Below are 10,189 nucleotides of genomic sequence, written 5' to 3'. Positions count from 1 at the left end.
TTTTAAATGTGCTTTCATTTACATAAAGCATAAGATAATTATTTTACATTCTAGGTTCTTCTTTAACTGAAGATGATCTTATTTTTCTTAGAAATAAGCTATAGAATAATAAACCAGCAAAGTCACATAGAATAAGCAAAACACATGCCTGGTAAAACTAAGTAAAATTCAAATTAACCCTGTTTATGGTATACTAATTGCTAAGCACTGTGAACCTGTGTACTCCTGTGTTAAATGATCGATATGTTGATGCTACTCCATATTATCCATTTAATTTAAACACTCAAAACTAATGAAGTAGGTAGTTCACATTCCTTTTACATAGTGAGAAAAAGACTTGCACAAGAACACATGCTAAGTGGTGAAAGCCAGAATTTCACTTCAGAAATCTCAATTACAATACAAACTTTTATTTAAATATGGTGGGGGACACTATTGTATAAACACTCCTCTTAAGGCATAGCCTATGGAGCCATGGCTTCTATAAATTCTTGGGCTTAGAGATGATACCATCCGGATACCTTTGCTTAAACCGGGCAACCACATCTGGGTCTAGTAGGTGTATCCCATCCAGTTGGTTTCCAAGAGTAATCCTAAAACAAGGGGGAAGAGGAGGAAAACCAAACATCCTGTAAGGGGCTCAACACTGTTCATGCCAGGTTTTGTTTCTTTGGGTCTCAGGCTGTCCTGGAATTCTCCATGTAGACCAGGCTAACCTTGAACTCATAGATCTGCCTACCTCTGCCTCCCAAGTGCTGGGGCTAAGGTGTGCTCCACTATGCCTAACCTATGTCAGTTCTTAAAAAGATCATAACAAAGTATATGGCAGTCCTGGTACAGGTGCAGATATTAAAACTGGCTGAATTTTTCTTTGGTGGTGGTGGCTGTAACTGGGGATTGAATCTAGGGGTCTTATATATATATGCTCTAATGCTGAACTATATCAGTCAACACCCTCTCCCTTTTGATACTAAATTCATTAAACTTGTAATCCTTCTGCCTCAGACTCATGTCAGCTGGATCTGCATATTTAAGGATTAGTAAGTGATGTTGTTAGCCAGGCCTATTTCATTCATAATCATTGCCAATGAATAATCTTTGGATAATTAAAATGCCAGCCATAGGAGTCAAAAGCACTAAAATTGACAGATTAAGTAAATAATTAGTAGTCGCTAGGGGGCAGATTTAATATATCCCATAGACTAGCTGAGGATCCTTAGGCTGTTATAACTTTAAGAACAGCCCTTTGAGGGGCTGGAGAGATGGCTCAGTGGTTAAGAGCATTGCCTGCTCTTCCAAAGGTCCTGAGTTCAATTCCTGGCAACCACATGGTGGCTCACAACCATCTGTAAAGAGGTCTGGCTCCCTCTTCTGGCCTGCAGACATACACACAGACAGGATATTGTATACATAATAAATAAATATTTAAAAAAAAAAAAAAAAAAGAACAGCCCTTTGAAATCTAGTGAATGTTGTAGAGTCCAGGAAAATGATTTAAACATAAGCTTATGCCACCTGAGTTCTTTACAGCCCATCGGTAGTTTTGCCCTGTTGTGGTAACGTTACCAGTTGGGTTGCACATTGTGTGGTCGTCCAAATAACTCAATCTTGCGGGTGCCTGGGGACAGTCTCTCAATCATGCCATATATTTCATCTGGTTTATGACTGGTGGAACGAACCTAGAAAATAAAAACCAAGTCATTTAAGATTATAGGGCTAGAGAGATAGCTAAGCAGTTAGGATGGAGCACTGACTACTCTTCCAGAGGACCCAGGTTCAACTCCCAGCACCCCCATGGCAGCTCAGAATTCTGTGCTCCAGTTCCAGGAGATTTGACAGTTCACAAAGAATTATATGCAGGCAAAACACTGACACACAGGAAGCAAAAATAAATTTTTTAAAAAAGCTTTTCTCAGCCAGGTGGTGGTGGCGCACGCTTTTAATTCCAGCACTTGGGAGGCAGAGGCAGGCGGATCTCTGTGAGTTCGAGACCAGCCTGGTCTACAAGAGCTAGTTCTAGGACAGGCACCAAAGCTACAGAGAAACCCTGCCTCAAAAAAAAAAAAAAAAGAAAGCTTTTCTTAAGATTGCAATTCTAGTAGCTCTGTATGTTATCCAAATAAATAAAATGTTGGAGACTATACCTGACAGAGGTAATTGTAGCACATACCTCAGCTACAATCACATCACAGTCCAGACCCTGGTTGAAGCCTTGGGGATTTCCTTTGACACCAACCTGCTCATCACAGAGAACAATTGTTACCTTATAAAACCACAGCTTTTGGACTTTTATTAAACAGTCCCTCTTGCTAAATTGGGCCTATTGTTACTCACTAAGCAGTGTTCCTTTCCGTGGTTCAACCAGTGACCTGTTCGTCCTGTCCGAATGATGCGCTGCAGTTGGTTAGTCTTCACCCAGATGATTTCATCCACCCGTTCATAACTGTGGAGCACAGAGAACTAGAACTTTAACTAGCGTTACAGTTGAGGCACACTGCTAGATACAAAGGCAAAGACTGATAAGAATACTGAGAGAAGTCAATTTCCCTCAGAAAAATACAACACAACTTCTACTTACCCCCAGAGGTTCAGACACTCTCTGCCCAATTCCATGGCCCTAGAAAGATGTAAGGGTTAAACAACTTGTTTGTCCTTATTTTTCCTTTCAAAATATTTCATGTGTTATAAACATCAAACATTTACATGGAAAACATCATCGGGGCAACCAAATTAAGAATGAATGAAAAGATGAAATGGCATCTAATCTGAGTGACTTTATTTTTCTAAAATCAAGAATCCCAAGTATTTGTGCTATAAACAAACATTAAGCCCCATGGAAGGGGGTTGGCACCCTAAATCAGTGACACTTAACTGCAGGACTGAGAAAACCTCATGGAAGGGGGAGGCTTCCTTAAATCGGGAACCCAGGATTTTATTCCCACCCAGCTTTCACACTGTACTATATTTGCCCGTACCTACATATCTGGATTATATTACCTGCCTGTGACCCAGAGGAAAAGAAAGCCATCATCCTGCAGTACTGGGATATTGAGCCTGCGCATCTCATCATCTGTTAAGGTCCCATATGGTAGCTCCATGTGAATATCCCAAGGTGGGTCAGCCATCACAACTGCAAATTTGCCCAAGATACTGACGTCCAGGTAGCGGATATCACAACAGATCCACTGCATGAGGTAGTATTTGGTCATCTTTCTTTCCTTCACAGATTGATGGTCCCAAACCCTCTAACTCAAATGTTCCTATCCCATTCCATTCCCATCAGTGAGCCAGACTGCTAAATTTATTCCCTGTTTTTCTACATGTACGGATGCCCCATTCAGTTTGTCTATAGGTTGAAATGAGTTTCCCCAGGATATCCAGACATGTAGGTACCTGAGGTGGAAAGAGTCGATCTGCGCTGGAGTCACCCCCAACACTCTGCGTAAGAGCAAGCTCCTGGCTTGGTGTATGCTCCTTGCTGCCAGGACCCTCAGAATCCATGCAAGCGTCAATTTCATAGTGAACATATTTGCAGGTGTCCATGTGGAAACATGTGTTAAGAAAAGAGCAGTCACCTAAAGACTCATCGGTGTGCTTATTGATAATTCGTCTGGGAAAATTAAAAAAGGGGGCTCAGAATCCAAATGGTACTTCAGAAGTAAATCATATATTCAAATGCAGGATTTCTTATTCTCCCCCAATTGTCTGTATCACTAAACTAAAAGAACTAGTTTTTCTCTTGAATAAAGACGACCTGGGTGCAGTGGCTTAGGCCTCTAATCCCAGCACTGGTAGTAGCCCTAAGGTTAGAAAGGTCATCATCACAGGCAGCCTGAGCTCCAAAAACCCTATCTCAAAAACAACAAAAAAAAAGAGACTTTCTTCTCTTCCTAGAGAAGGTTGTTACATCAGAATTAAACACTGGCCCTAAGCCAGTTTCTATCCTCCTTCCAGAGAACTTTTAACTTGCACTATTGGTCGGAGACACAGATGCCTGACTAGAAATCTTTTTAGTTACATACAATGTAAGACAGCTGGAATATGCTGGAAAGAATTCCTGTTTCTGGAGAAACCCTCCCCACCTCTCCCTCCCAAGAGACCTGAAGTGCAGCTTGCGACAAGGCCGGTCAGCATCAGTGGCTTTCATGCACTCTTCCTTGGTCCCATAGTCACAAAATTCTTGCACCTGGGCCCGACCTCGAGAGCGGAACTTTTCAACAATGGACTGCTCCTTGGCTGTTGTGGTATTTAATAGCTCTAGGATCTCCTGACTGACCTGTTTGACAGAAGTAGCCTTGGTCTTAAGGATTTGTATATAAATTAGCCCTTAAACCACCTCCACAAGTCTACCTCATAGTAATGTCTGATAAGAGATAAAGGAGCTAACATCGTAGGAGGATGGGTTCACTCACCACAAGTATTTAGAAAGGAATTCAGATACGAAGAGCCTGGTTTCTACAATGAGTACCAAGCTGATAGTACCCACCTAATAGTCTAACATCCCCTTAAGCCAATTTTTTTTGATTGGGTACTAAGAAAGGGACAATGCTAGTATTTTATTGCTTATCTCAGTATATTTGATAATTCTGTAAGGGAAAATACTAGTTATCCTCATAGAAGGCCAAACTAAATTTTTATAACTAAACTAGAAGTCATAAACATGAAAATTCAATGTAGTTCTAATCAGAACAATTGTCTTGATAATGTCATTGATTTCTATAACTTGATCTAAAGGAGTATCGTTTAGTATTCTCCACTTGTCTTCCTATATCTATTTGAATTTCTCTTTCCGTAATTCAGGACTTCCTAACAAGGGAATTACCTGCGGGGGTAGTGTGTTTAGCAGATTTTTGGCCCCTACCTTCTAGATCCTGTATCTATGTATCTACTCAGTGTCAGTAGCACTCTGCCATGCTGTGACAACAATGCAGCAAGACACTGCTACAATGGTGGAGGTGAAGGTAGAGGAAACCATCTCCAGTTGAGAACCATTGCTCTATGTCGTAATTCTAAAGCTACTTCTTGTCAAAGGAAACAAAACTGCAAATTGGAGCACAATGTGAACATTTCCGCGTGACCCGACCTTCTTGCTCTGCTGCTCTTTAGTAGACTGTTGGTTCAGAAGACTTTCAATCTCCAGATCAACATCCGAGGCAGCATGTTTCCTTGACTTCTTAGCTGGCTCCTTAACTGGCTCTGATGTCGAAGAGGTCAAACTAGATGCTAAGGAGCTGGCAAAGACAGCCACTGCAGTCGAGTCCTGTTCTGCACGACGTTTCTGCCCTGCGATAGTCCCTGCTCCCTCTCCAAGGCCTTTCTTGTCCGCCACGGCGCCCATCATGGCAGAGAGCTTGGAGTGGTCAGCGTAAGTTACAAGGGTGGGATGTGCATCATCTTGTAGGAGACCTCGCTTTACCTCAATCAGCTCCTGAGCTGCAAATTTCTGTAGAAGACTTTCTACCCCATCTTGAGTGGCAGGTGCATCTGGCTAGAGAAAGGAGAAGAACATAAGAGACACTACCACAACAACAGCAAACATGTGATAAATTCCAACTTTATCAGCTCATTACCGTAGAGATGGCAAGACGGATGGATACAGCATCAGTGGGCAATGTTAAGGCCAGATCTGAGAGGTGGTATAGCAACTTCTTCTCTAACTCAGGGTCTGTAGCTAATTCAGGAACTATAGAAGTTGTGCTGGGCTTAGGGCCACTAGAGGTAGGCGCAGTAGGCACTGGGCTATCACTACGGAAGGTTGGGGACAGGGCTGCTTCTGGATTCCTTAAATCTAAAAGAGAAAAATAAAGTGAAAAGGGTCAATACTGGCAATCTTTACATTCCTCAAGGCCAAATTCTCCAACATTCCTAGCACACAAATCTTTCATCTCAAGCAAGTTCTCTGACCAGCAGAAGCACTAGATCACCTTTCAGTCATACATAAGCATTTGTTGTTTTGCCAAAATAAACTATGCATCTTTTTTTCTCTGTTGGGGCAAAAGTTTTTTCCTAATTCTCTGCCCTCACTATTTCAGAGGAGGTAAAGCAGCATGGTACATTTATAGGGCTCTGCCACCTTTTCTTCTTCTTTTTTTTTTTTTTACTATTTCATTTATTTATTTATTCATTATGTATACAATATTCTTTCTGCGTGTATGCCTGAAGGCCAGAAGAGGGCACCAGACCTCATTACAGATGGTTGTGAGCCACCATGTGGTTGCTGGGAATTGAACTCAGGACCTTTGGAAGAGCAGGCAATGCTCTTAAACTGCTGAGCCATCTCTCCAGCCCCCCTTTTCTTCTCTTAATAATAAATCAATCTATACTTTAAAATTAAAAAAATGAAATTTTTAATAATCAAAGCTGGGATCAGATTACTTTTTCCAGGGATGAATTTTGGATTTATTTATTTATTTTCAAGACATGGATTCTCTGTGTAGCCCTAGCTTGGCTCTCCTGGAACTCAATTTGTAGACCAGGCTGGCCTCGAACTCATAGAGACCTACCTGCATGCCTCTGCCTCTGAGTGCTGTGAAGCCAAGGCTTCACAGAGAAACCCTATCTTTAAAAACAAAACCAGATTGGGCGGTGGTGGTACACACCTTTAGTCCCAGCACTCCAGGAGGCAGAGGCAAGCAGATTTCTGTGAGCTCGAGGCCAGCCTGGTCTACAAAAGCTAGTTCCAGGACAGACTCCAAAGCTACAGAGAAACCCTGTCTCGAAAATCAAACAAACAAACAAAAGAACCAAAAACAAAAATAAAGCAAAAAAAAAAAAAATGCTATCAGGTATCGTTGCATCAGGTATAAGTAAAATATCACATATTTGTGGTATGAAAAGTAATGTTTCCACACAGAACTTGGATTAGATTACATTAAAATGAATGTTTCTGAAGTTTTAATTAGAAGTTTGAAGTCATGGAAAATGCTCAGTAATTTAACATTTATTTACTTAAATTTGTTTTGAACATGGACAGCTTTCTCAAAGTATTCTCATTAAATTGACATAGATTTTTTTTAAAAAGCCTAACAAAACCTACATATAATTGCCTAGCGAGGCCTTGGGTCTTTATTAACAAAACATTCATGAAAACAGCATTATATGGCACAGGGCTTGGCACATAGTTGGTTTTTTTTTTAATTTATGAATATGAGTTTTGCTTTTATGTAATTAAGTGTACTGTGTGTGCTGGTACCCTTCGAAGCCAAAGAGGGCTTTGGATCTCCTGGAACTGGATTTACAAACAGTTGTGAGACCCACGTGGGTTCTAGGACCCCCCAGGTTCTCTGCAAGAATAGCGGGTGTTTTAACCATTGAGCCATCTTTTTGGCCCTGGGCACATAGTTGGAACGTAATTGGGGAAATGGTTACTATATGACTTAAAAACATTTCAGAATCTATTTATCAAGCTAAGCATAGCATCACATGCTTATACCTCAGCAGGAGAAGGCAGAATCCTAGGTTAGTCTGGGCAAAGTAGGCCAGGTTTCAGAACAAACCGAGGCAGCTATCTCAGCACATTGGAGGCGAAGACAGAAAAATTTGAGGTCACTCTGAGCTACATCATAGCTTACAGGACAGTTTGGATTGTACATTAAGACCCTGTGGAAAACCAGACATCTGCATGACAAAGTAGTAATATACTTTGATTTAAAATTTACCTATAGCCGGGCGGTGGTGGCGCACGCCTGTAATCCCAGCACTCGGGAGGCGGATTTCTGTGAGTTCGAGGCCAGCCTGGTCTACAAAGAGAGTTCCAGGACAGGCTCCAAAGCTACAGAGAAACCCTGTCTCGTAAAAATAAATAAATAAATAAAATAAAATAAAATAAAATTTACCTATATTAGGCCAGGCATGGTGACACAGGTCTTTAATACCAGCACTTGGGAGGCAGAGGCAGGTGGATCTCTGTGAGTACAAGGCCAGCCTGGTCTACAGAGTGAGTTTCAGGACAGTCAGAGCTACACAAAAAAACCAAAAACTTACCTACTTATTTTCTTATAGTCTCTATCAAAAGTCCCATTTGTTTAGGGGAGGGAGGGGTGTTATTGGGGATTGTGCCTAGGGTTTTCACATGCTGAGCAAGCACTCTACCTCAGCCATATGCTAGCCCATACTTACTTTTATGTATTTATATATTTAATTGGCTTATTTTTTCTTGAGACAAGGTCTCATCATGTAACTCTGGCTGGGCTGGAACTTACCGTGTAAACCAAGCTGGCCTCAAACTCAGATCTATTTGCCTCTGTTTGAGTACTGGAATTAAAGGCAACGTGCCACTATGCCCAGTTGCCTTTTCTTAATTTGTATTTTGAGACAGGTTTGTTAAACTGCCTAGGCTTAAGCCATGAACTAGTCTATAGCCCAAATATTCTGTGAACTTGAAACCCTCCTCCCTCGGCTTCCCAAGAAGCTAGGATTGTACACCTGGCTTCCACAATTTATGTAATACCCCCTTAGGCATACTTTATGAGTCAGGAAAATGTTTTACAATTAAATTTGTTGATATAGTCTGAATTCCTTTTGAAAAATAGCTTGTGTTTCCTTGTTGCAGTAGCTTTGATCACTGTGCATATTTGCTTATTGAAAGTAATTTTTGGTACTTCAGATTTATAACCTGAATAAGACGACTCGGGATCTGCACCTAGTATGACTGATTCAGTTCACGTTTATTAGATTTGTGGGATCTCTGCTAAAAATGCAAGTCTTTCTCTTACACTCTAGGTATGCTACATAGTAATTATTACTTATATGTCGTGCATCCTTTTACCTAAGATGAGTTATTTTAACTCATCCAAGTCTTCAAAGTGCTTCTGTGACCTCTTCATGTGTACAGTTGGTGGAGTAAGAACATACGGTGGAAATATGCTGTGGCCCCCATTTGCTGACCAGGCCTTTGGACAAGTATTCCAAGAGACTAGGGTTTTTTTTTTTTTTGTTTTGTTTTTTTGGTTTTTTTTTTTTTAAGATTTATTTATTATATACACCGTGTTCAGCCTCCATGTATGCCTGCAGGCCAGAAGAGGGCACCAGATCTCACTACAGATGGTTGTGAGCCACTATGTGGTTGCTGGGAATTGAACTGAGGACCTTTGGAAGAGCAGTCAGTGCTCTTAACCTCTGAGCTATCTCTCCAGTCCTGGGCCTAGTGTTTTTAAGTGTGAAACATATTCTTGATGACCAATGGCCTTGATTCATTAAAATCCGCCAGGTGGTAGTGACACATGCCTTTAATCCCGGGAACTTGTTGTGTAGATCAAATTGGCCTCAAACTCAAAGAGATCTGTCTGCCTCTGCCTCCCTTGATTAAAGGTGTACGCTATCACTCCCTAGCAATACCACATTTAACAAACTTTTTTGTACTTTAAACAAAACACTGAATCTACCAACTCAAAGCAAGCAATTTGACAGTTGTGTCTATTAATTTTTTGGTGATTAAAATGATACTGCTCGCTGGACAGTGGTGGCATAGAATCCCAGGACTCAGGAGGCAGAGACAGGCAGGTCTGAGTTTGAGGACCAGGACAGGCCCCAAAGCTATAAACCCTGTCTCGAAAGACCAAAAAACAAAAAAATAAAAATAAAATGTTACTGTTCTTAATTCTTTGTTTTTGTGTTTTGAGACAGGATCTGAGTATGTAGCTCTACCTGTCCTGGAACTCCCTATATACATCAGGCTGGCCTCAAACTCAGAGATCCACCTGCTTCTGTCTCATTTTTGATTTTGAAACAAGGTCTTTTTGAGTCAGGTGAGCTATATCCAAGGATGACCCTGAACTCAAGATTCTCTTCTTTCAGTTCAAGATTAAAGGTGTATGCTACCACATGCAACTAGACCTACAACTTTCAACATGTTTTTAAATAAATTGAGATTTTTCAGAAACAGCCATATAAATATATTAAGAATATTTTACTACGTTGTTTTTGCATTTGTGTGTGTTCCAAGTGGCAGCCTCTACTACTCTCTGCCTTGTTCACGCCCTTGTCTCTGCTGCTGACAGTGTTTGGGGGGTTTGAACTCTGGGCCTCATGCTTGTGTGAGCACTCTTACCTGCTGAGCCATCTCCCTACAGCCCCCAAATGACTGTTTTTTTTTTTTTTTTTTTTTGGTTTTTCGAGACAGGGTTTCTCTGTGGTTTTGGAGCCTGTCCTGGAACTAGCTCTTGTAGACCAGGCTGGCCTTGAACTCACA

The 10,189-nt window shown here is 41.1% G+C and overlaps 2 protein-coding genes across 2 annotated transcripts in view; both read right to left on the bottom strand.

Annotated features, from left to right (window-relative positions):
- Positions 1-394: 394 nt before the first annotated feature.
- Mettl3 (methyltransferase like 3) overlaps positions 395-10,189 on the bottom strand; it is an 11,551-nt gene continuing 1,756 nt past the window's right edge. Inside the window, exons 2-11 of the mRNA XM_041638887.1 lie at positions 5,571-5,788; positions 5,084-5,488; positions 4,101-4,276; positions 3,394-3,610; positions 2,998-3,185; positions 2,579-2,617; positions 2,335-2,443; positions 2,171-2,236; positions 1,567-1,679; positions 395-593 (exon numbers count right to left, since the gene is read on the bottom strand). Coding sequence (XP_041494821.1) covers positions 482-593; positions 1,567-1,679; positions 2,171-2,236; positions 2,335-2,443; positions 2,579-2,617; positions 2,998-3,185; positions 3,394-3,610; positions 4,101-4,276; positions 5,084-5,488; positions 5,571-5,788 — 1,643 coding nt within the window. The 3' untranslated portion in view covers positions 395-481. The remainder of the gene's footprint in view (positions 594-1,566; positions 1,680-2,170; positions 2,237-2,334; positions 2,444-2,578; positions 2,618-2,997; positions 3,186-3,393; positions 3,611-4,100; positions 4,277-5,083; positions 5,489-5,570; positions 5,789-10,189) is intronic.
- The window catches only part of Sall2 (spalt like transcription factor 2), a 26,541-nt gene continuing 23,807 nt past the window's right edge, over positions 7,456-10,189 (bottom strand). Inside the window, exon 3 of the mRNA XM_041638883.1 lies at positions 7,456-7,599. Within this exon, the coding sequence (XP_041494817.1) occupies positions 7,561-7,599 (39 nt within the window). The 3' untranslated portion in view covers positions 7,456-7,560. The remainder of the gene's footprint in view (positions 7,600-10,189) is intronic.

Source organism: Microtus oregoni, unplaced genomic scaffold (assembly GCF_018167655.1).
Source record: "Microtus oregoni isolate MIOR12 unplaced genomic scaffold, Mior012 000056F_ref0000123, whole genome shotgun sequence".
NCBI classification, from domain to species: domain Eukaryota; kingdom Metazoa; phylum Chordata; class Mammalia; order Rodentia; family Cricetidae; genus Microtus; species Microtus oregoni.
This window is presented reverse-complemented; position numbering and strand designations above follow the sequence as displayed.